Source organism: Danio rerio, chromosome 12 (genome assembly GCF_052040795.2).
Source record: "Danio rerio strain M-AB ecotype USA chromosome 12, GRCz13ab, whole genome shotgun sequence".
Lineage (NCBI taxonomy): Eukaryota > Metazoa > Chordata > Actinopteri > Cypriniformes > Danionidae > Danio > Danio rerio.
Window position 1 is genome coordinate 36,653,584 of NC_141032.1, and position 27,752 is coordinate 36,681,335.

Here is a 27,752-nt window from a genome sequence, read left to right on the forward strand (position 1 = left end):
CACAAATGTTTCAGGACTTTGCATAAATGTCTAAACAGTGTATTATAGTAATTTACAGCACTGTCGCAGTTCCATTACATTTGTATCAGGGAAAATATTCCTAATAGGATGCATCCAAATGTGTGATTTCAACACATTACTCGCACATACAGTAAAGCAACTTTCTTTTAGCTTCCATATCTAATTTACAAAAGTGATTACATGTATATATATAAAGCCTATATAATATAAGTCTAATGTCAATTAACTTTTATGAAGGTAAAATGACTTGTATGTATTAAAATATATAAGGAAAAAAATTATTAATAAGTCGTCTACAAAATTGTATTATATTTTGAATTCTTTAAAACTGACAGACCTTGTGTTTTGAAAGATGTCGGCAAAATATAATTTATAGTAATATATAGAGTAGTTTATACCTCAAATATAATAGTCTTTTAATATTTCATAAAATGATTATTGTTGTAAATATGCCTGACAAGATTGTTGGTGTACAAATATTGTTTCACTGAATGAGACGTTAGTCTTCTGTAAACTATTGGAAAAAAATATACTTATCAACATCTTTATTAGGTACACCTTACTAGTACCTAGTTGGACCCCATTTTGCCTTCAGAACTGCCTTAATGCTTCGTGGCATAGATTCAACAAGGTACTGGAAATATTTCTCAGAGATTTTGGTCCATATAGACATGATAGCATCATGCAGTTGCTGCAGATTTGTCGACTGCACATCCATGATGCGAATCTCCTGTCCCACCACATCTCAATACGTCCATGCTTTCATGTTGTTGACACCAAATTCTGACCCTGCCATTCAAATTTGGTTGCAGAAATCGAGACTCATTGGACCATGGGAAACATTTTTCCAATCTTCATATTGTCCAATTTTCTAGTCTGTCCATTCTCCTCTGACCTCTGGCATCAATAAGGCATTTGCACCCACAGAACTGCCGCTCACTTGATATTTTCTCCTTTCTGGACCATTCTCTGTAAACCCTAGAGATGCTTGTGCGTAAAAATCCCAGTATATCAGCAGTTTCTGAAACACTTAGACCAGTCCATCATGTAAAACTCTTTTGTGAAGGGCTCCTGATCCTGTCTGACTGCACTGACCCATATTTCCTGAAAGGCCCTCAAAATATACATCAAAACGAATCGGGCCCATTCATTATACATGACCCATGATACCACCAGGCCACTGAACGCTTCACAGGAATGCCTGCTCTGATTCACATGGGAGTCGTTTGGATGGAAGAAAGCCTTTTTCAGAATGGGTTTCATGTCATTAACCTTCCTTTTATGAAATTCTTCCTCTCTTTGTTCCTCCTTCACTTTGGAGGATGTAATTGGACACAAGGTACAATAGTGCATGGCCCTTTTTACAGGCTGTGGCTTTTAACACTACACATCACACCACCATCCATTTGAGTGGATATTAATGATGGCACTATGTTGGATGACTTAATTGTTAAAACATCAAAGTCTAAATTAGACATGACACAACAATTTTTTTTGGCCCAAAACGATACATTTTTTATGCGTTTGTTCTGTCGGTTCGTTTATATGACAATTGTTTAAGTAATTATGTAAAAATTAGTATACAACAATAGATTAGTATATGAACAAACATGCATAAAAATAACTGAAATAAAACATTTTCTAATAAAGCACCTTTGCTATGAGCCATTCATTCATTTTCCTTCGGCTCAGTCCCTCATTTATCAGGCGTCGACACAGCGGAATGAACTGCCAACTATTCTGGCATATGTTTACACAGCGGATGCCCTTCAAAACGCATTTAAAGCAGGGGTGTCAAACTCAGTTCCAAAAGGGCCGCAGCTCTGCACAGTTTAGTTCCACCCCTAATTAAACACACCTGATCAAACTAATTGAGTCCTTCAGGCTTGTTTGAAACCTACAGGTAAGTGTGTTGGAGCAGGGTTGGAACTAAACTGTGCAGGGCTTCGGCCCTCCACGAATTGAGTTTGACACCCCTGCTTTAAATGAAGGTTTGGTTATTGCTGTGTTACACCAATAGATGGCGACAGGCAATTAAAATATTTATGAATAATCAATTCAAGTGATTCTTGAAAAATGCTGATTCATTCAGTAGTGATACAAGTCTTTATAGTTGATGTTCATTAAACAGAGATTTTTAAAAAATTATAAAAAATTAAAATGTTGTTAAACTATTAAAAATTAGTTTTTGTACAGTTGATTTCTTTGTTTTTATTTATTTGTTTAAAAAAAACTGAGTTTCATATTTCATATTGCGAGAACGGTCCTTTTAAGTTTTATTATATTTCATTTAATATATTACATATTTATATATTATTATTTATATAATATTTTAATGTTTAATCAACTTAAAATTAATTAATTAAATTTATTTATTTAATTATTTTGTCAGCTTAAAATTCAAGATATTTCTTTATGTGCATTTACACTGCGTGGTTCAAGTGACTCAATTCTGTTCTTTTTTTCTGCCATGTGGCAGATGTACGCGTAAGCAGGAAAAAATCACATGAATTCACAACTATTACTCGAATCAGATTCAGACCTTCAATTCAATTGTTCAAATATGGAAATTTATCGGATACGATTTGGATCTGTGTTTTTGTGTCTGCAGTGTAAGCAGATTAAATTTTTCACACTGCTTTCATTTCAGAACAGACTTCAGCAGAGCCCCAAACCTTAAATCTCATACACGAGAGCAAAAAAAATAAAATAAAATAAATAAATAAATAAATATATATATATATATATATATATATATATATATATATATATATATATGTATATATATATATATATATATATATATATATATATAAATAATGTAATGTAGCACAAATTTTTTAGCATGTTAATGAGAGCGAGAGAGTGCAGCATCCGCCAAGTAAACAATATAAACGAATATAAAACTTTTGCATACATCACGTGCATAAACCAGGCCATGGACATTACATTAAAATATTTGCTGGTTTAAAAAGGCCTAGATTAAAAGAATATGGGCATATAAGAACATTTCTGTCATAATTTTAGTAAAACAACATGTCAAAAAGAATTTAAAAAGAAACCCTGCAAACAGATTAAATACAGGAACAGAGAAAAGGGCGCTCTTTTATCATCAGCTGTCAGTCAGCGCCCGCTCTTTTTTTCTAGGTCATTGTGCCTTTGCCGTGTGCTGTGTAAATGCAGACAATTGGATACGAGTCACTTTTAAAAGATGATGTAAGCAGGTTAGCAAAAAATCTGATAAAGTCACAAAATCGGAATTGCCTGTGTAAATGCAGCCTGTGTCGCTTACTTGTTATTCATAAATATACATTTTGGTTTCTAAATCAAGGTTTCTAAAATAGTGTTTTATTTATTTATTCAATAAGCAATAATTATTCAACAAGGACTTGTTCAATTAATGGAAAGTGGCATCAGGACATTAAAAATGTAAAAAAAAAAAAGTAAGAAATATTTCATACTTGCCAGAACTATCCCTTTCGGTTCTCTATTGTGAATTCTGTGGGGAATCATGATCTCTATTTTAACCCCCAAAAATGTGATCCTCACACTATTTTCCGAATTGTGCAGCTCAGTGTTGTGCAACTCTGCTCCTCAAGTTTTAGATTGCAATTTTTTTTTAAACAAACCTCCCCAGCATTAATAAAGCCCTCTTCTCTATCTGTGTTTTCAGAATAAACATGCAGCGGAGTAAGCAGATGGCTATGGGCCGCAAGAAATTTAACATGGATCCCAAAAAGGTAAACAAGCATTAGGTTGCAATATAAAAAGCAGGTTTTCTAAATCATGAAGACTCCCTGATATGCTTATGGCAAATCAAATGATTCCCATTACATAACATCCATTGGCATTTTGCATTTTTAAGCCTGTGATCTTTTATGGGTTCACAAATTAGCATAAACCCACAAGCTTTGTCGCTAAGCATCACACAACCACACTTTTCCCAGTTTATTTCCATTTTTCCAACCTCATGGGTTTCATTTTTAAGAGCTGGGAGAGAGCAAGAATATCACCAACCTGAAACTGAAGTTATAATACATGCATGTAGGAAGACATTAATGCTGAATGTTGTGTTTTCTCAGGGGATTCAGTTCCTCATCGAGAACGAGTTGCTGAAAAACACTTGTGAAGATATTGCTCAATTCCTCTACAAGGGTGAAGGGCTCAACAAGACCGCCATCGGAGATTATCTGGGTGAAAGGTAGGAATGAGTCCTTCTGATGCTCGTAAATTATAAGGGCTGATAAAATATTAATAAATGGGTTCAGAACATGAAGGATAACCAGCTTCTTCCTTTCTTGAATCAGTGTTAGTCTAATATGTTACATGTAAACCTGCAAATGGTTGAAGCCATAGTGGGCGGAGTTGGTCACTATAAATAGATACATATATTTAAATATAAATATTTAATTTTTTACTTTATTGTCTTTATTTATTTATTTTTTTGTTGTTGTTTGTTTATTTTTGTACATATATTTTGTCTACTTTATTTTGGGGATTTTTTGGATTAGACACTTTTGCACTGTAAATAAACGCACCTTTGCTCCATAGTGCTACATCGGCTGAGCCCTCATTTATTTTTGTCTTGTTTTACACGTAGCCTAACAACGCCTCTGTGTGACTCTCAAGCTCCTTGCTCTTATGTGATTGGCCAACAGAAAGCAGCATGCAAAGTTTGGAAGATGACAGAATAAGTGGTTTGGAAAAAGTTTGTTTTCATTTAATCATAATAGTATATTTAATTTATTTAAAATTATTATATATTTTTTGTTTATTTAGCTAAAAACAAAAGAATTTTCTCATTTTGACCAGATAGATAATCATAAATATACATTTTAGATACAACAAGGACAAGTTCAATTGATCAAAAGTGGCAGTGAAGACACTAAAAATGTAAAAAAGAAAAGGTTTCAAAGAAATGCTGTTCTTTTGAACTTTATATTCATCAGAGGAACTAAAAAAAACGCTTTCCCCTAAAATATTTAGAAGCAACTGGTTTTTCAGCATTGGATTAATTTCAGTGTAGTTATGTATATACTATGTACTGTATATCATAATACCACACTGGCAATTCACCTAGTTATTATGAAATAAATCTATTTTTAATTAATCTAGTCTCTATGTAAGGACTCAATCAGGTAACGTGTCTTTCGCTTTCACTCTTGTACTTAGTAATTTTAGTGAAAACCTCATATGCTGTTGGTTGGTTTTTGTTGGTTGTGGACCTTTTTTTACCAACAAAGTTTGTGGACGCCATTATAACAACACAGATCACTCTACCTATTAATGCCAGGGTCTGGCGGAAAAAATAAATGGCAGGTATTAATTTGTGTGTAACTTATCTTTATTTATGTATGATTTGGTTATGTATAAAACAAAGACCGTGCGGGTCAGGTATAGAAGAAACGGTAGGCTACAAATAGTTAATTCGTTATGAATTAATTAATTAATCATAAATAATTAATTCATATATATGAATATTTTGGTTTGCATATACTGCCACCTTTTCAGGATATATATGTAATGAACAAAGTTTAGGTTGCAAAGGAACATATTCTTCAACCATTTCACACATTTTACAGACCACACTATGTACCTCCTTCCAAAACAACTGCAGCTCTCCACACTCCCACATACAGTGAAACAGAGTACTAATTTCAACTTTTAATTTTTTGCAATAGTCTGAAATGTTTGGGTTAATCCGATGTATAAAATAATATATATATATATATATATATATATATATATATATATATATATATATATATATATATATATATATATATATATATATATATTTATATATATATATATATTTTATATATATATATATATATATATATATATATATATATATATATATATATATATATATATATATTTATATATATTTATATATATATATATATATATTTATCTATATGCATATGAATTAACATTTTATATTTAATTTAAATTACACACACAAACTTGTAAATGCTCAATATAACATTGCATATTTTATTTATTAAGTATTTTAAGATAATATATATTTGTACTATTATACGACAATAATTATTTCACTATAAAATAAAACATTATTTGTACAGAAAAAAAGAAAGCAATAAGTCAGTGATCTTGCTTTCTATCAAACATTACCATGTTCATGTAAGTTAAACAGATCTTGTCCATTTTAAAGAGCTAAATCTGCTATTTCCAGAATCAGAGCTCGAGGGAGAATGACATCACTGATCATAAGCCGTTCCACTCTGATACACTACAGTCTGTCAAAGGCCATTATCTAGTTCATCACAATGGCCTGTGCCCATATGAAAGTGCTGTGTTTCGCATTAAGGGTCAGCTTACACTTTATTGATGGACTGAAACTCAATGTCAGTGCCAGGCCATCAGGGAGCTGTCAGAGCAGGAAGGAAAGGTATACAGGATTAATTTTCCTCCATCAGTGTAATTATAGATGTGCATGATTGCACTAAAACTAAAGGAGCAGCTTAACCCAAAACGCAACATTCTGCAAGTATTTACTGTTAGCGGCAGCAAGTCAAAACTGCATTGTTGAGAGAGAAAAAATGACAGATTGTAATTGTCATATTAAACTATGGGGGTTTTGAATGAATGATTCTGATTGGTTGATGAACATACTGATGTGTAAAGTTCTTTTCATATAAAGTAGTTCCAGGCAAGTTTTGACCACATCACAGTTCCATATCACTACTCTGAGGGATTTGTGAACTTTCAAAGGTTCCACAAAGAAGCTGACCAAGCAAATAAATTGATCAAACAACATTATAAAAAGGCAACCCATTTCATTGTTTGGCCCTCAGAATTGTTTTATTTTCTATAGAAAGCATGTTCTCTTGCTGCTGTTCTGTGTTTCTCCGCACCTTAATCAATAGTTTTGCTGCTGATAAATGTACAGTATTTCTTTGTAGGAAAGTAGAAACGTCACTACTCTTTACACTTCAAATAAAACTTACAGTTTTGTTATGATAACATACAGTATGCTGCTGCCACACAGACTCAAGTCATTCACACGCGCTTGATCATTCTCATATTCGTAGTTCACCTCCCTGTTGCCATTTTCTAACCATTTTACTGTTTTTGACCAACGGTTTTGTCAAAAAACAGTGACTGTTTTTTGACAAACAGATTGACTGTTACAAATCTTAAAGTAATTCAGTTATTCTGAGACTGATTTAATAATATAGATTTATATACAAGATGTGACTGATGGTTATTTTTAAGGGTGTCTTGATCCGTTTTTTTTTTTTGCCTTCGAGTCCTAGTCATTTGATTTTGAGTATCTGCTGATACCAAAACCCAATTCAATACTTCTATGATACAGAAAAAAGTATAAAAAAGAGTAAAGAAACAGATCCCGGATGTTCCTTCTTTTTTATTTATTCCAGCATTTTTTAACATTCAGCAAACAGAGCATTTCTGTGAGGTAGCTTGAACAATCAAGTAATAAATACCATACATTCTTCACTTTTGGAGTTTAGTGCAACAATAAACATAAAAAAAATTGTAAATCAGGGTATCTTCTGTCCAATCTATATCCATTTTCAAACAAAAAAGGAAAATGAAGAAAACGTTTTTTGATTGCTAATAAAAAATGAAAAAACAAGATTTTTGGTGAATTTTCGTTTTTTTTTAAATTTAGGTTAGAAAAATGGATAAGCAACTTCAAAATTCATTAAACACTCAAAGGCGGTGCTGAAACGCCCATTTCCCTCTGATTGGTCAACCAAATCTGAGCTCGTGACGTAACCCTCAAAACAAGAGCCCCCTGTGGACCAGAACCCAGGCTTTTAATTATTATTATTTAATTATATTTATAAATTAAATTGACATATTCTGTGATTTGATCAGTTAGCAGGCTTACATCAATGACTACATCTTTGACGCATGCTCTGTAAAGCTATAAAGTATAAAAATATTATAGTTATTGCACATTCATCTTATTTTTCAATCATCTATAAATGGTGTGTTTTAGAATCTGATCATTAATAAGGACTAAGCTATTGATAACTGTAATTCTCCAACTGAAAAAGGCTTGATTAAAGTCCTGTCATTTTAAAGATTTTCTACAATTTAAGCAGAATTGGATTAAAGAGAACTTAATTTAGAATAGTGTGATGATTTCTGAGTGCACTTCACTTTTTTCTTATTTCATGCAATAGTAAATGCATCGAATGCAAAATTGATATGTTCAATATGGAACTGGGCCCGCTGTAGCACTTTAACATAGTTTTCTCATGAAGATCAAATGTCAGGTTCACTATTAGCGCAACGCACAGACAGCAAGCTTATCTGTTAGTCAGAACTACAAGACATTATTTATTATGAATTATACGTATGTGTTTAATTAGTTCCTTTGAAAATTTGTTCATTAATCTGGTGTTTTAGAATGTCTCAAGTCTTGCTGTGTGAGAAAACGCATGAGGAATAGGCATTGCGGCTGACCGTATTATATAGGCTTGTTGCCCTTAAACTTTTTTTAGTTCCACTCTAAAATGAGTTGGCTACCTAGAGATGTTGCACAGCCACCGATCCTATTGTATTTTATTTAAACCCCCTTCTTTAAAATATTACACATAGCCTGCCATGGGCTGGGCCTATAAATAAATAAACCGATATCCGTTAAATTATCAAATATAAAGTCTTCTCGATATTTTGGTTTTGGCTAGTAAAAAAATCTGAATGGCCGATATCATAAATATATTTGGTAACAATTGATTTAACTAGTGGCTTGTTACCTGCCTACTCACTCACTCATTATCCTTTGGCTATCCTTTGATTTATCAGGGGTCGTCATAGCGGTAGAAACTGCCAATTACTCTGGCATATGTTTTATACAGCGGATGCCCTTCCGGCAGCAAATTACCTGCCTATCATGAAGATATCGCCTGTTCAATTGTACTTATAATACACATATTCTGCATAGATTTACATAAACCCAATTACTTTCTTCTAACCTATTAATAAGCATCAAATTATGAGTTTTTTTCAGGCAAAAGTTACACTGAAAAAAATTATTCATTGGATTTACAAACAATATTTACATATATTTAGATATACAAAACAATAATAACTAGTTGCGAACAATTTATATTGGCCTTTTCTTTTCAGCTTAATTCCTTTATTAATCTAGGGTCGCCACAGCGGAATGAACCGCCAACTTATCCAGCATATGTTTTATCAAGCGGATGCTGTTCCAGCTGCAACCCAGCACTGGGAAATACACATACACTTTTGCTTTCATACACATACACTACGACCAATTTAGCTTATTCAATTCACATATACGTCTGGACTGTGGAGAAAACCGGAGCACCCAGTGGAAACCACTGCCAACATGGGGAGAACATGCAAACTCCACATAGAAATGCCAACTGACCCAGCTGGGGCTCAAACCCGCGACCTTCTTGCTGTAATTACTAGATTTAATTAGTTTGTTTAAATTCAGCGCATATAAATTGTTTGCAACCAGTTACCTTCAAAAAATTGGGATTCGAATGAATTATTTTTTCAGTGTAATGGTTTCTTAATAATAATAATAATAATAATAATAATAATAATAATAATAATAATAATAATAATAGTAGTAGTAGTAGTAAAAACTAAAAATTGTACCTTAAAATAAAACTTGACCACACTGTTGTGCCATTGAGCATAAAACCCCGAAATGCTCTTGTTTTTCATTCCAATATCCTTCAGTTGGTCAATAACATTAAGTCTCCAAATGCACAGCCAGACACATACAGAAGCATTAATTTCCGTGTCACCTGCTGGAAATCAATAATGAATCCCGGGATTGAGGCAGAAGTGTGGAGCTGGATGAAGGAGTGTAAGAGTGTAGCTCTTAATGGACGGGACCACCAAAGTGGGTTAATGCATTCTCAGCTCATTGATATTATTGACATGCCCCATTTCCTCATTGAAGAAAGAGCTAGTAACACACGACCGGTAATCCCAGCCGTAATCCCCTGTGGGATTTAATGCCAACTGGAGACGTCTGAGAGATGGATCACCGATGTTTTGGTGGTGTTTCCTGATAGGAATGCTGTTTTTTAACTCCTTAATTGTATTGTAATTGCTTTTTTTTCTTTGGTCTGATTTTGTTTTCCAGGGATGAGTTTAATATTCAGGTTCTTCATGCCTTTGTGGAGCTTCACGAGTTTACAGATCTCAACCTGGTTCAGGCTCTCAGGTGAGCACATGCAGATCCACTGTTTATAATCTCCTATGATGGTCTCAGAAAGTCATGATTGTCTCATTTAATTGATTTCTCATTAATGAATCTCTCCCCATGCTGCATGCAGGCAGTTCTTGTGGAGCTTCAGGTTACCGGGTGAAGCTCAGAAGATCGATCGAATGATGGAGGCTTTTGCTCAGCGTTACTGTCAGTGCAACCCTGGTGTCTTTCAGTCCACAGGTTTGTGTGTTTATATGATAATCTGACAGCATTGCAACAGTATTGCAAATGCCAGTGAAATTTAGTAGTAAAACAAACATTAATAAAATGGTGAGTGTACTCTGAATGCATTTTCTTTCTATATGACAACACTAATAATAAATAATAATCAAATGTTTTATGATGATGATAGTAATTATTTAAAAATGAACTATTATTTGATGTTTTTCAAAACCAAACCAAAAACTAATATGAATTCTTGTTGTTTCTGCATTATTACTCCACCCCATTACTGGATATATTTTTTAAGAGAAACAGTATGTATTAATAATTGTTAAATTCTTAATAATAATATGAATATATGATAATAGCAGCAACAACAGTAACAATTATTTCATGATTTTAATACCAAACCACAATTAGGAATTTTAAAATAACTCAAAGGCATCGTTAAAATGTTCACTATAAATGTGTTGCTTAATGTTTAACATTTTAACTATGTTAAAATGTTGGATTATTATTATTATTATTATTATCACACATTTTGTTGTATAATCAGGGTGTACGTTGGGTCTTAAAATTTTTTTAAATGTCTTAAATTTCAAAAACAAAATTTTAGGCCTTAAAAAGTCTTAAATTCACTGAAATAATGTGTTGTGGGTCTTAAATAATTTTAAACAGGTCTTCATTTCCCTATGTCTAAATAAAGCTACCCAATCTGGCAAAAAAGTCTTTAAAAAGTCTTCAATTTGATTTGAAGTAACCTGCAGAAACCCTGAAAATGTATATACTTTAAACTAATTAAATATTCATAATAAAATATAAGAAAAGTAATGTTTTTTTTAATTGTGCAATAATACTAATTATAAGTCTGAAAAAAATGCTGATTTCATCTGTGTATATTAGTGATGCGCTGATGGCAGTTATATACGCGGGCACTGCGGATAATCCGCGGCTCAGGCGGGTTGGGTAATAAAAAAGGTGGATGTAGAGGGACATGGCAGTGAACCAGCAAAAAAGGAGAGAGTGGGCTTTGCAGAATGCGAAGATGAGACGGCCAAAATAATGGAAGTGCAAGAGTATTGTTCAAACTTTTAGTTAGAGGAGTCATAAGAGGAAAATCTGCTATCATTCTAGGAGAATCAAGATCGCTTATTTACACTACTGTATAGCGCCTTGCGAGGAGAATCTTGTACATTCCTTCAAAAAGAGTTGCAAGCGAACACTCATTCAATGCAGCTGGCCATGTTTTGGAGGCGAGGCGGAATCCCCCAAATTTAGGCACAATAGATGCTATTCTGTGTTTGCACAGTGTAAAGAAAAAGGACAAGTAAACAACTGAGTTGTCTTTAAGGCTGAAGTGGCACCCTTTTTGCTATCTTGTTCCTGTATCTGTAAAAGCTAAAATGTCTTATTTTTATTTTCTGTATTTGAAAGTGAAGAAAATGTTGTCTAAAGACAAACTTTTGTTTTTATACATAAATATTCATTTAAAAACGATTAACGTAGGCTATTATTTTACTATCAGAAATGCGCAGATTAGCTCACTGATTCTGCTGTTAATATCCTCGGTGACCTATTGTCATGCCTAAAATACATATACATACAATTGAAGTCAGAATTTATAGCCCTTCTGTTTATTTTTCCCCCCAATTTTTGTTTAACGGAGAGCAGATTTCTTCAACACATTTCTAAACATAATAGTTTTAATAACTCATTTCTAATAACTAATTTTTTTTTATCTTTGCCCTGATGACAGTCAATAATATTTTACTAGATATTTTTCAAGACACTTCTATACAGCTTAAAGTGATATTTAAAGGCTTAACTAGGTTAATTAGGGTAACTATGCAGGTTATGGTAATTAGGCAAGTTATTGTATAAAGATGGTTTGTTCTGTAGACTATAGGAAAAAAAGCGTAAAGGGGCTAATAATTTTGACCTTAAAATTATGTTTAAAAAATGAAAAACTGCTTTTATTCTAGCTGAAATAAAACAAATAAGACTTTCTTCAAAAGAAAAAAATATTATCAGACATACTGTAAAAATTTCCTTGCTCTGTTGAACATCATTTAGGAAATATTTAAAAAAGAAAAAAAAAAATCAAAGGCGGGCTAATAAATTCTGACTTCAACTGTATGTATTTATACATTTTTTACCCCAGAGTGCAGAAAATTACTCAATTTATGAACCCATAGCTGCTGTTTACCCCAGAGACCTAGTCCCTCTGCAATTTCACTGCACCCACATCCTCTTGTCTTGGTCTCTCTTCATAAATATCTCATGCTCTCAGCCATGCTCATATGCGCGTAAAGAGCGGCTCTGATGTAAAACTCTTCCACGTCGCCCACATGTTTCTCTGTGAAGTGGCTCCACACGGCCTGTCACGACCACTTTTGCATTACATTAACAGACAATTCACTGCTGGACATCAATATTACCCTTGGTTGCTAAGAAAGTCTAGCAGCAACAATCGAGTCTGTCATCATTTCATATTCCGAGTATAAATTTGAGAGGTGTTGTGGGTGTAATGAATGTAACTTTTTGAGAGCTCTGAGAAGATTAGAAATTCCAGCAACATTGGCTTAAGCACTTTATGAATGCACTGTTGGACCAGAAAAACCATTGCATTGCTTTATTTTAGTTTGAAGTCATGTATTTTGACATCCGTTGACTACTCGGTATGTCATTTTCACCACTAGATGGCGCATATTCACAACAAACTAAGGTGTATTTTGATGATACTGTGGCAGATTGTGGAATCATGGGAGTTGCTGTCTTCATTAAATCGATAGGATTTCTGCAGAAATCATTTTGGTTGATGAGCTACACTTCTTAACATGGTCACACTTTACAATAAGGTTTCATAAGTTATTATATTTACTAACATGAACTAATTATGAACAATACTTGTGCAGAGATTATTAGTTATAGTTTACTAATGCATTATTAAAATTCAGATTCATGCTTGTTAACATGAGTTAATGTACCGTGAGTTAGTATAAACTAACAATAAACGTTATTTTTTATTACTTAATGTTAACTAACATGAACAAATACCATAATTAATGTATTGTTTGTTTGTTCATATTAGTAAATGCATTAACTTATACAACCTTATTGTAAAGTGTTATCATTATCATGGTAGTATGAAGCAGAGTAGGTCTGTTCACACAGAATGCAATTTTCCTCTACAATACGCTACTTTTCTATTGTTTTTTTTAATGTAAATACACACTTGACAGATGTGTCTGACCATTACACTCACATCTTGTGTCTTTTGAAGTGCTGCACATGCGAGCGTCAAGTGTTTTAGACGTCATTTCAAGTTTAAAAAAACTTTAACTTTTTCAAGCAGCGCTGCTCATCACTGTCGGTTTCACAGCAGTATACTAATCAGAAGAGCTCGATGAGGTGGAATTTTGTTGCAAGTTTCTGTTTACAGACGCTCTGGCTGTGTGGGTTCCCTCGTGCTTCATGCTGCACTTTTTTCAAGTCATTCACATGCATTGCATCTTGCATATTTAGAAGCAAAGATGCATGTGGTGTGAATGAGCCCTTAAGGCTGATTTGTAGTTCTGCTTTGAATGCACGCATATGGTCCGGTCTTCGCGTAGTCACATACCCCTCGCCATGGCTGACGTGCACTTTTTAAAAAAAATTAACTACATGTCACAACGACATGTAGCGCAAGCTCTGTGATTGGTCGGCTTGGTAGCTGTGATGAGTGTGGGCAGGGCTGATAGCCGCGAGAGAGCAGCAAGCCTGTTGTTGCGAGTGTTTAAAAGTGTTGAGTCCTGTGGAGGAGCTCCAGATGGAAACTTTTTTTTTTGTGTTTATCTTAAGAAAAAGAAAATCTTATGTAAAGTTGTTGTACGTCTGCCGGTTCCCGCTTCTGAATGAGCAAGTTTTAGCTACTTAAATATTAAGGTAGTATTTAGGAAAAACAAAACACCCGCCAAGAAACTTGAAACAAAGGAACGTAGAGAAATCTACTGCCACCTAGTGTTTTGAAAGTGTTATTGCAGAGCAACACAAATAGCACACAGAAATTTAAATGCACAACAACGCGCAAGGCATGGCAATCACTCGACGCAAATACAAATTAGCCCCAATGCTGAAAGTCTTAAGGGCTATGGACGCATAGCCCTCGCCATGGCCATCGCTGACCTGCACCTCTCAAAAAATTTAACTACACGTCGCAACGATGCGTAGCGCAAACTCTGTGATTGGTCAGCTTGGTAGCGCTGACGAGTGTGGGTGGGACCGAGAGCTGCGTGAGCCTTATGGAGCGATTGTTTACAAGCGTGGAGTACCGTGAAGGAGCTCTGGATGGAAAGTTTTGTTTTGTGTTTACCTCATGGTTAAAGTTGTTGCACGTCCGCTGGTTCCTGCCTCAAAATGAGTGAGTTTGAACCACTTGTACATTTACGCCCCATTCACATTGGGCGTCATCGTCAACTCTTTCCATTCACTTTGAATGGGTGACGTCAGGTGTTGCCAAACTGCATTGTGGATCTGTCAACGCCGCTTTAGAGGCGTTGCTCACTGCAACTTTTCAAGCGGCATCAGAAGCGTCAGCCAATCAGATCGCTGTATGCAAATACACCAGCTCAGACTGTGGCCTATTGCTGACTAATTTTATTGGCTAACGCTGCTATGATGATCGCGTCAGCCCCGACTTCAGACACTCCCTCTGTCAAGCCTCGACTCTGAAGCCCCGTGTAAATGGAAGGAAGGAAGCGTTCAGAAAAAACAAAACACCAGTGAAGAAATTCAATACAGAGCAACATAAACACCGCACTGCCAATTAATGTTTTGGAAGTGTTATTGCAGAGCAACAGAAAAGCTGCGCAGAAGTATGAATGCACAGCTGTGCGCGTTGCATGCGCCGTGGGTCACGCCGATCACTTGACGCAGAAGTATAAACCAGGCTTTAAATATAACTCTTAGAATCTTGATTATGCCACAGTCCACTGCTTCCAGTTCTTCCACTCATGATGGAAGTGTAGAATAAGCAGCGCTGTTCAAACAAACTAAATACATCTTATTGTTCCGTTATAATGCTGCTCCGAGCACTCTAATGAAACACAATACATACTAAGAGTCTTTGGTGTTTGTTTGTTTTCTCTAAAACCAAACCAAAAGTCCAGTGTGTACGGCATAATGAATAGTCAGTTGTACAGTCTGTACTGCACAATAATGAGGTTTTGTGCAGATACTGGAACACAAGTGAAGTACACTTATCTCCATAAAACTATTCACAGATCAGCAGCTGGGAGTTTTGTCATGGGTTGTTAAAGAAAAAAAATCTCTCGCTCTCTCTTTTTTTTTTTGCAGATACATGTTATGTTCTCTCATTCGCAATCATCATGTTGAACACAAGTCTGCACAACCCCAATGTGAAGGACAAGCCGTCTGCAGAGAGATTCATATGCATGAACAGAGGCATCAATGATGGAGGAGACCTGCCTGAAGACCTGCTCAGAGTCAGTCTTCTGTTTTAACTTCATCTTTGAATTCATCCTCACTTTTAATTAGTTTTTAATGGACACACTTCACATCACGGTGGCTCAGTGGTTAGCACTGTCGCTTCACAGCAAGAATGTTGCTGGTTCGAGTCCCAACTGGGTCAGTTGGCATTTCTGTGTGTAGTTTGCATGTTCTCCCTGTGATTGCGTGGGTTTCCTCCGGGTGCTCCGGATTCCCCCACAGTACTAGGACATGTGGTATTTTTGAATTAAATAAACTTGACTGACCGTAGTGCATGTGTGTGGATGAGTGTGTATGGGTGTTTTCCAGTACTGGGTTGCAGCTGAAAAAAGTAATCTGCTGTGTAAAACATATGCTGGATAAGTTGGCGGTTCATCCTGCTGTGGTGACCCCTGATGAATAAAGGGATTAAAGCTGAAGGAAAATGAATGAACGTATTGTTCATTGTTTGTCTATTTTATTAAATGCATTAACTAACACAACCTTATTGTAAAGCGTGACCTTTTTTAAATGAACAAGTCATTATTATATTGTTTTAGGTTGTATTCATATATATTAGCTTCTGTACTGCTTTTAGATGCCTTTATTTTATTTGTATTTGTAATTATTTGACCGACTGTTGAAAACACTCCTGCAGAACCTGTATGAGAGCATTAAGAATGAGCCCTTCAAGATCCCTGAAGATGACGGAAACGACCTCACACACACCTTCTTCAACCCAGACCGTGAGGGTTGGCTGCTCAAACTGGGTAAAAGATCTTTTCTCAATTCACAACATCAAAAAAACAACAAAAAAAAAAAACAGATGCATACTCCTAAATATGAATACACTGTAAAATGCTGGGTTCCACACAATACTTTCATGTTCTTCCAAAACAAATGGATTAAGTTTACTGAATTGTTTTTAATTATTTTAGTGGATTTAACATAAAACAATTAAGTTGTTCTCCTCCCCCAAAAAATGTGTTGATTCATCTCATTTTAAGTAAGTAGTTTAAACAAGCAGCAAAAATGTCTTTTTTTTTTGAGTGTGCTATAATTCTGTGAGCTGTGAATTAAAGGTCTTCTGTTGTGTAACATAATAGCCCAGAAGCATGCTTTAAATCCCAAAGCTAATGTAAAATAGCTGAAACAAGCTCCTTATTTATCCGCACGCTTCTCCTGTTTCAGCTCAGTCTGTATTTTGAATCAGGCTGACAAACACAAGTGTTTGTTGACAATCTTTTATTATGATATTTGTCAGATTTTCATGGTTAATTTGATTGTTTTCTTTCTTTCCATATTTGTTTTTGTTATTTTTGGTTTGATGTTGTCTTTCTTCAGGAGGTATGTACACTGGTTTCCTTTGGCTAGGCCATTAAATGAGTAGTTCCGCCACAAAAATGAAAATTTCCTCACCCTTGAGTGCCAGTTTCTTTCTCCTGCTCAATTCAAAAGAAGATATTTTGAAGAATGTTTGAAAGCTGATAACTATTTACTTCCATAGTTGTAAAAATACTCTGAAAGTCAATCGCTGCCAATTTCCAACATTCTTCAAAATATCTTGTTTTTGAGTTTCTTTATTCTGTTGAACACAAAAGAAGTGGTGGGTGAGTAAGTGATGGCAGAATTTTCATTTTTGGGTGGACTATCCCTTTAAGCTGCGCTTCATGGTGCTTTGCGCTTTCATTTTCTCCATTTGTTTGTCGTTTTTTTTTTTTAACAGATGTTTTATTACATCCGAGTGTGTGTGTGTGTGTGTGTGTGTGTGTGTGTGTGTGTGTGTGTTTTTGTGTGTGTGTGTGTGTGTGTGTGTGTGCGTGTGTTTAACTGGTGTGTTGTGTTTGCGATGAGCTTCTTCTGCTGGTCTCTGCTGCAGTCTTGTGGTCGACTGAGGAACTGCCTGCTCTCTGTGTGTGTCAATGAGACACCCTGCTCACACACAAGCACACACACATACTCAACAATATTGGCATACAACAGGAATTATAGGAGATATTATAGGAGATACCGCTGATATATATATATATATATATATATATATATATATATATATATATATATATATATATATATATATATATAGTCTATAATAGTCTGATAATTCTGCAGCTCATCATGGTGTAGTAGGAGTGTAGTAGATTTTAGATTTAATTCGTTTACCCTTTAACCTTTTATTACTATTTATTTGTGCTTGTTAAATAACATGTTTGTTGTTTTACCATTATTATATATAATTATAAATATATAAAATTAACATGCTGCACTTTATTCCTACTGTAATTATTATTGATAATAACAATATCACAAATGACTATTTTTAGTAATAGTAGTAGCCATTTTTTATTTTTTGTTTTAATATATTTTTTGTAATATTCAGAATTAAAGGTTGTTATTTAAAATTATTTATTTTATTTAATCAATCTGCTAAAGTCAGTCAATTGAGGAGCACAACTGCTGTGGCCTTAGAGAAGAGATCCTTCATTCATTCCTCCATTGTTCTGTCACTAATGTGCTCACTAACCGCTTCAGCTTCTGCCTGATGATGGGTGGTTTTGGGCTTATTTCTGATGAGGCCGCTCATGTTGTCTGTGTATATGTGTGCTATGTGTTTACACTAGTGTGTTTTCATTTTAATACAGGGTTTTACAATAAAAATGAGCCTCATCCATTCTGCCGTTATGCTTCAGAAAAGAGCTACATCCACACTAGCGTTACACTGCTGAAAGTGCATGTAAAAAAGTAGCCTTTATACAAGTTCTCACTAAGAAACAAATTATAATGGCATCTATTATATAAAAAAATAACGATTAAATCGCGTTGAGAGTAGCACAGACTGTATAACTGAACATTAAAATATTTCAATTTAAATGTTTGACTGCAAGCTACGATGTGATGTTAGCAATGCCACGATACTGTGTGCATGTAAGAGGCTCAAATGCAACAATCTAAAATCACAAATGTTTGATCATACAGATAAGAGCAAGACATCATCCAAAGCTGTGTTTTATATGATTCTGCACAGTGGTAAAGGTTAGGTTAGTTAGCTATGCATTTTAAATATACATTTCTCTTATAAAAATACACAGGATGGCTTTAACAGCACAAATAAATCCCATATTGTCACAATTGTCCTTTTTTCATACTTCAGATTTCGGATGCACTGTATCTGTTTCTATCTTCTTTTTCTTCAGCTACATCAATAGTTGATGTCTTCACTTCTGTAATGCATACTGTATGTGGAGTTTATATGCACAAGGGCGCCCTCTAGCATCCAGTATGAATAAAGCATTGCATTTACACAAAGCGAATGTTAAAGGGCCCTTTCTTTCGGTTCAAGTCTACCTCAGAATAAAAAAAAAAAAATAAAAAAAAGCATCATGATGGGCTCACAAAATGAGACCCAAACCCTGAGCAAACCCAAAATTTAAAAGTTAAAATGCAAATAAAGCAAGTAATGTAAAGTCCTCCTACGTATGTTATTCGTAATTTCATATACACATAACCACAATTTGTTATATCATTATAAAGATAATCATGTTTATATAAATACTATAAATGAGGAGGACTTCTCCTGAATCCTCGAGTCTCAATGCAGACACGGTGGATAGCAGTGCAGCAGGTCTCTCGCCCTGTCTATTTCAACCATTGGCCTTGCCAGTAATCTGGAGGACTTTAAACATGTGCGATCACAGCAGCACGGAAATATAGGCGATTTGTCTGAATGGTAAAGAACTCGACTGATAAAAGACAGTCCACCATTCTCCAAGTGTGTGCTGCACGCAAACAGCTTTGGTGTATCGGCTTTGACAGCATCGCGTGGAAAAACATGCAACAAACCCTGTGGATCATGGAAACAAACACATACGACCCTTCATGAACGACTAAATACTGTGTGCCGTACATGGAGTCTGCGAACTCGGTCTCACGCAGTCATTGGGTCTCACAGCTTGGCAGGTTTGCCTTGCCTTCGAAAAGCTTGTGCTCTTATGAAAAACTAAGAAGCAGGGACTTCTCATAGGATAAGAGAACTCAGCTATGAATATGAGAATCAAAAGCATCACTCCACTAGCAGATTCACACTACGTCACATGCGATTTTGATCCTGCCCCAATTATTATTTTAAACCCTGAAGATGAAATTAGCTGACAAAAGCTTCAAATGATCCATTTCCCCCCACAATTAAAGCTGACAGGTGCTAGCGCTGTCTTAACTGATGCTCAACACACACAAATCTGTTAACATTTCAGTACTCAAGGGTGTCTTAAACCTTTTAAAAGGAAAAATAACACTTTTCTCTAAAGACACTGGACTTTTTTGTCTCCTGAATTATTGCATATGAATTATTGTCATTTACATTGTTATCAGTATAAATATCTGACGTTCCTAGTCTCAGTTTCTCAGAAGTTTTTGCGTCAAAGAAATAATTTAATTGTCAGTGTAGGTGCCTTAAAAAATATTAAGTTGATATATCAGTTTGGAGAAATTAAGGGCGTTTAAAAAGTATTTAAAATTCTTAAATGCTATTTTACATGTTTTCAATTAGCTATTAATATTGATTATACAATATGTAGTTTTATGCTAAAGTTTTCCTGAACTTCTGTGTAATTCATGAAAGCGAGAAAGTCCTGCTCGATATGACATTACGCTGCTTTGCTTACACCGGTAAGCATGTAAACACTGTTATTCATGTTGTTCTATAGGCGCTTCCAGCTGGAAGAGAGTCAATTATTTTTTATATTCATATTCATATGTCTTTATAGATAAATGTGTTGAGTTGTATTAAATGGGAGTCTTAAGATTCGATAGTTCATTTAAAAATCTAAAGCCACACATACAGTAATATATACAGTATACATATTACTAGTCTAATTATTGTTTTGTAATCCACTTTCTTTCTAAGCTTCAATTATAGTGGTAGTCGGGTAAATAATTCTTGTTTTTTCTTCACACCCTTCTGAAAAATATTGCATCTATAAGGAGATCTCACGAGCTCAGACTCTTTAGTTGTGTTTTCTTTAAATATACTGTAAATTGTCCCCACTGTTACTGGTTATGATCAATAACACAATATGATCCTTACATCTAAGATCAAGACGAAAACATGGTGATCTAATCAGAGAGTGCAACTGAAATGCAACAATTTCATAAGCCTGTTTTTGCAGGTCAAAAACTCTTATTAGGGTGGATGACAGGCGTAACAACAAGAGAAATAGTTCTGTTTTAGAATGAAAACACACTAGTATAAGCGTGGCCTCAGTGCTGGTGGTCCAGCGTGTTTATCTTGTGGTCTGTGATCTGCAGGTGGACGAGTAAAGACCTGGAAGAGACGGTGGTTCATCCTGACTGACAACTGTCTGTATTACTTTGAATACACCACTGTGAGTATCGCTGCTTAATTCAGCTGCTACCTTGTATTTTACAGTGATCTAACAGGTTTCTACTTCTTCTTTTTGGTTTGTTCAGGATAAAGAGCCAAGAGGAATCATTCCTCTGGAAAACCTCAGTATTAGGGAAGTGGAGGACTCTAAGAAGCCGGTGAGCTTTCTCATCTGCTTACAAGTGCATCCTGTGCATTTAAAAAAAAGTTGTAACAATTATTATTATAATATATGTATTTTTTATTATTATAACATATTTATTTAAGCAAATTTATTTTTACACTTTTTAAAAATAATTGAATATTTTATACTTTTATAGATTTTAGGAAAAGTTGTTTTATTTTAAAAGTAGTTTGTTTTGATTTAATTTGAGTTTTTTTATGACACATTTAATTATTATTTATTTTAGTGCATTTATTGTTTAATTTGAATACACTTTTATTTTATTATTTTATGTTCTTCATCTTATATCCCTTTAAATATTTACTATTTTTATTTATTTATTTATTTTTATGTAATAAATGTTTTTACCTTGTTGTATTCACCTTAAGCCTTCTGATTATCGTGTTTTTTAAATTTAATTTAATATTTCATGACTCATTTATTTTACTCTATACAGTTTTTAACATTCTATAACACAAACACACATAAAATTTAGCGCTGGGCAAAAAATATTGACTTAATAGCGTCTAAAATAAAAGTTTTTCACATGGTGTGTGTGTGTGTGTGTACTGTGTATATTTATTATGTAAATATAAATTCATAAATGTATGCATATATTTAAAAAAAAAAGTATATTTACATTTAGATATATAATACATATGCATATGATAAAAATATATATATATATATATATATATATATATATATATATATATATATATATATATATATATATATATACATTTAAAAATGTATACAGCAAAAAGGTTCTGTATAGTTTAGTTTTTTATGTATGTGTGTTTATCACGTTTACATAATTAATCTATATCATACACACACATATAATATGTCAGACTTTATATTATAACAGACTTTTATTTTGGATATGATTCATTACGATTAATCTTTTACTAGCACTATTACAAATAATTACACTATTATTAATTTTAATAAATAAATAAACAAAATCTAATAAAAAGGCAATAACTATGACAAAGACAAAGCTCCTGACAGCCTTTCAAAGATCATGCAAGTATGTTTCACCTAATGCCCAGGTCTGTTGGAAAAAGTCTGATTTCAACTGTAAATCTGCAAGCATTTTCTTAAATATATATATATATATCTGTTTCAGTCTCTGTGTCCATTGTGTCAAAGTAGGTCGGGCGGGTCTTCATCCAGCTCACTGTAATTATCTTCCTAGCTGTTTTTAATTACACATGTATTGCAAATAGATGAGACTTACTGAATTGATCAGGGGAAGCCATCAAGCAAAAAAAAAAAAAAAAAACTGGGTGCAGTGGTATGTCGCATCCTAAAACTTTACTAACCTCCCTTTTAATGTCCTGCCAATACTCTTGTATTTTGAGACATTCCCAAAATATGTGAACATACAGTAATCCCCTACTTCTCCACAATCTCTCCAGCATTGTGATAATAGAACTATCGAATCTGACGACCACTAATGGCACTCTGAAAAGCCTCATCTTCATCTTTCAGTTGAATCCTTCCATATTTCACTGCTTATACCCTTATAAGCGTATTATTATTAACCTCTTGGATTTTGTGCTGATTTTTAAAATGTGTTTTGATTTTCACATTCAAAGCACAAAAATGATACATTCTCTGGTTTTATGGAACTCTGTCAGGAATGTGGATTAAGTGTGTCTGTGTGTTTTTACAGAACTGCTTTGAGCTGTTCATCCCAGACAACAAGGATCAGGTGATCAAAGCGTGTAAGACTGAAGCTGACGGTCGAGTGGTGGAGGGAAATCACACTTTCTACCGTATCTCAGCGCCAACAACAGAGGAGAAAGAAGACTGGATCAAGAGCATCAAGTCAGTTCATGAAAGCATTCAGCATTATCACACTGAGTAAACTACTCAAGACCAAATACAGCTTCAGCTGCTTCAAAATCATTCTTCATCAATTAACAACAAATCAAAAACAAAACATAACAAACATTTTTTTTAATCCTTTTTGTTGTTATAAATTTAGCCGAGATAAGAATTTTTTTTTTCTTCAGCATTTATTATTAAGTGAAATTAGACATTAGAATGGATTCAAAATGAAGAAATTTTGCAATTCTTGTAATTGAAATTATATAGGTTGGTGTCAGTGCTTAATTTGTAAATGAATTATTCCTGGAACAAAAGCAGGAAATAAAAGTTACCATGTCCCACATCCACCAAACAATTTCAGTTTTCCCAGAACATGACATCATTAAAGGTGAGAGCATCTCAGTTCTAAACGGTCTTTAATTGTTTTGTGCTGCATAAGGTTTTAGGTCAGTTATGGATAATAAAAACATGTAGCTACAAACATAAATCGTATGAACAATCACTTCTCAGTTTAATTCACTATTATGTATCGAATGAAAAAATTAAATGACTCCCTCAGTCTAATCTTCAAGAAGGATCTTCAATCCTCACTGCACCCGAAACAATCACCAACAGTGATTGTAAAGATATGAAAGAAACAAGATTGCCTGAAAATATTGTTGAGGACCAATAAACGTGACTTTTGCTTTAATTTAGGCATGGTGACTACCGTCACTCATGCACGCATGCACACACGCAGGTATTGACCACACACAAGTTAATGGCGGTTCCATTAAAATAAATACCTGAACACAAAACATGAATATCTGACATTTTTGCGGAACAGGAATCAGCATGATCCAGCTCAAATTAAGCACTGGTTAATGTACTTAAATAGTTAAAATCAAAATGAGATTAATAAATTAACCACACACTTTATTTCTATTTATTTTTATTCTGAATTAAATGAAATATTTTCCAAGTGTTGTTTATTCTAATATTAAGATTTTAAGATAAATAAATAGTTAAATTAGCGGCTATAAATACTAAAACTTAAATTGGAAAAAGAAATGACAATAAAAACTGAAAGTGTCAAAAGTAAATGAAAACCACAAAACACCAGTAATACTAAAATTAATATTTTCTCAGTTTTTGTCTTATTCCTCCACTGGATTTTCCAAATTTGCTGGATAAAACATTATTCAGAATGTTGATAAATACAAATGTTTTGTTGAAAAAAATTCAATATTTGGATCGTAAGATTTAAAAACGAAATCTAAAATATTGTCTTAGAAACTATTAGATTGGATTAGATTAGATTAGATTCAACTTTATTGCTATCACACATGTACAAGTACAAGGCAACGAAATGCAGTCAAGTGAAGCCCAATGTTGGTTTCAAACTTACAAACTCAGTGTTAGTAACGCAATGCTTTAACACATTAAGCTAGCCAATCAGGCATTTGCTAACCACTGAGCCACAGTGCCTATTACAAATAAGGCACTTTGACTAAAACTTAAATAAAAAAACACACAATAAAAACTTGAGTCAACAGTATTATAAACAAATAATTAGCTATAATCATAATTATTAAAATAAGATTAAAGGCATTTTCTGTTTATTTATTTATTTATTTTTTATTTTCATTCTAATTTTATTGGATGAATTATTCAGAATATTGATGAAGTTTCTTTTAATCTCATATTTGGTTTTATGATTGTAATAAAATCTGAAATGTTGCTTAAACTATTGAAAGTACATTTATGTAATATATAATTACTAAAAGTAAAAAAAATCTCAATGGAAAAAAAACACTTTCAAAATATTGTTCAATGCTACAGTGTAAAAAAGATCTACGATTGTGAATTTTATAATGGGATGTTGATCTCTGCTCGGTCAACTTTTGATGTTGAAAATTGAACTCTACAGTTTAACAAAGTGACTTTTATTGACGTTTTAGTAGTTTGAAATAATATAAAGTATTAGAAATAATATATTAATTGATGAAGCAGTTTTCAAGGTTTTGCAGCATACAATACAACACCAACCCAGACAATAAATCACTTTAAACCAGGGGTCTCAAACTCAATTTTTGGGGGGGCCATATCAGTAACTGACAATTCGTAGGAGGGCTGTTTTTAACCTTCAAGCACAAGAAAAAAGTGGAAACTTGATGTAATTGATGCACTCGAACATTCTTCCCCAGAGTATCAAAACTCCTTTTTGTTTCTTGTTGTATATATTGAAGCGATCGTTTAAATTGCTATGAAAATACTACAATTTAATAATGGGCATAATAATAGAAATTACGTCCCTAACCAAAAGTTTAACAAATAGCGCTAGACAGCAGAAAAGAGTTTGTGTAACTTTGTTGACTTTACATTTGTTCTTCTCGATATCTTACTTTATTGTAAAACAACAGCAAAGAGGGGGAAAGTATGTATACATTCACATTTACTTAAACATGTTTAATTTAGCCAGCAGTGAAACTTTACTAAAGCACATTTTTATACAAATCTTAATACACATATGAGGAAAATCTATTAAATGAGAACATTTGAATGGAATATTGGCAAAAGGATCATATTTACATAACCAGCATAACGCCATAAAGAGGTGTTGGTACAACACAATACAGGCGGTATAAAACTGATTAGAATCAAAACGGCTCTTAAATATTTACAAATATATAGCTTAAGTAAAAATAGAGCACTTACAGACATATTTCAACGTTTAAATCAGCCCCAGAAATAATCTGCGTGTTCGTTACTCTCAACTGCACACTGAGAGAAACCAATAGTAACCTGAACATATAGTACACTACTTTAACATTTAACCCAAACATATAGTACAGTACTTTAAATGTCCAGTAGGTCAAAACCACAAGTGGCTGTATGCAACAGCACCACAATGATAGTGACTTAAAAATGTGTTTTGTTGCGCTGAATCTCATTATATTGTTGCATATATAATGGCTGCAAGTGGCAGTTTGAGACCCCTGCTTTAAACTAATACAAATTGTTTGTAAAAGTCACTTTTTCCAACTTTTTAAGGTTAAAAGTTGTCAGATGAAAGATTAAGGTCTCATAATCAAGTTCAAATTCATTTATTTACAGAGCACATTTAAAAGCAGTCACAAGACTGACCAAAGTGCTGTACAGGGTTTCTGCTGGGTTTTAAAATGTCCTAAATCTTTAAATCCAAATTTAGGCATTAAAAAGTCTTAAATTTACTGAAATATTGTGTTGTAGGTCTTAAATCTTTTTTAAACAGGACTTAATTTTCCTTTGTTCATGTATTGCCACCAAATCTGGCCAAAATGCATACAATCACCAACAATCCATTATTTTTAATTATTTTGATCCAAAATAATTTAAAAAATTAACAGATGTTTTAAGTTTTTGAACTTAAAACATTTGTTCATTTTTAAAATTATTTTAAAGAAAGTTTATGTTGGAAAAAAGTGTATACAAGAAGAGCTTGCTTGTGTTTACACAATATTTAAAATATTTAGCTAAGAAATAAAATCTAAAATATTTTAATTTTTTATTATTATTATATTATTAAATGTTTTAAATTATAATATTTTTTTTGATTAGGCAAATAAAACTCTTTTCCATCCGAGTTATTTGAAAAATTCCTTAGCCTTAACCCTTTATGAGTCTAAAATTTAATTTATAATGGTCTTAAAAATGTCTTAAAAAGTCCCTGTTAACCCTGTGTAACCTGCAATAACCCTGGCTGTACATAAGACAAGGTAAAAAAAAAAAAAAGAGTATAAAAACATAGAAGTAAGGCAAAAGAAACTTCTGTAAAAATGTAGCAGTAGAAAAGACTATTAAAATAATCTTAAAAAGCCAAGCTAAAAAGGTGTTTTAAGAAGTGATTTAAAAACAGATAATGATGGGGTCATTCTAATCTCAAGGGGCAAGGTGTTTTGCAACCGAGGACCTGCCACAGAGAAAGCTCTGTCCCATCTTCGTTTCAGCCTGGACTGCAGAACTGAAAGAAAATTCTGCTCACTTGACCTAAGGAGATCTCACGGGAGTGTAAAAATGAAGCAGCTCTAAGAGATGGGGCTAAATTATGGAGGGATTTATAAACCAGTAAAAGCACTTTAAAATCAATTCTGAATTGCACAGGCAGCCATTGAAGGCCTCTTAGAAGAGGGGTAATGTGGTCATATTTTCTGCTATTACAAATAAATCTAGCAGCAGCATTTTGGACCAGCTGAAGGCGAGAAACCTGGAATTTTGACATGCCACAGTAAAGTGCATTGCAGGAATCTAACCTTGATGTAATAAAAGCGTGGACAGCCATCTCTAGAGTGGTGAGATTTAAAAAGTGTTTACCTTTAGACAGCAAACGTAGTTGATAAAAAACTATTATAATGTGAAACAAAAGCATAAATAATAAATAAATAAAAACTTGAATCAAAAAATATGGAAAACTGTTCATTTGAGCATATTTTTTTACAGTGTAC

At 33.6% G+C, this 27,752-nt stretch overlaps 1 protein-coding gene across 6 annotated transcripts in view; it reads left to right on the forward strand.

The window, feature by feature from the left end:
- The window catches only part of cyth1b (cytohesin 1b), a 194,977-nt gene that overhangs the window by 166,171 nt on the left and 1,054 nt on the right, over positions 1–27,752 (forward strand). For 5 of the 6 annotated variants that reach the window (XM_087274681.1, XM_087274679.1, XM_087274678.1 and 2 more), the window contains 9 exon segments: positions 3,695–3,761; positions 4,104–4,222; positions 10,151–10,231; positions 10,344–10,456; positions 15,776–15,924; positions 16,566–16,677; positions 21,212–21,288; positions 21,374–21,445; positions 23,132–23,286. In XM_087274681.1, the coding sequence (XP_087130807.1) occupies positions 3,702–3,761; positions 4,104–4,222; positions 10,151–10,231; positions 10,344–10,456; positions 15,776–15,924; positions 16,566–16,677; positions 21,212–21,288; positions 21,374–21,445; positions 23,132–23,286 (938 nt within the window). In that variant the 5' untranslated portion in view covers positions 3,695–3,701. 6 annotated transcript variants of the gene reach the window in all.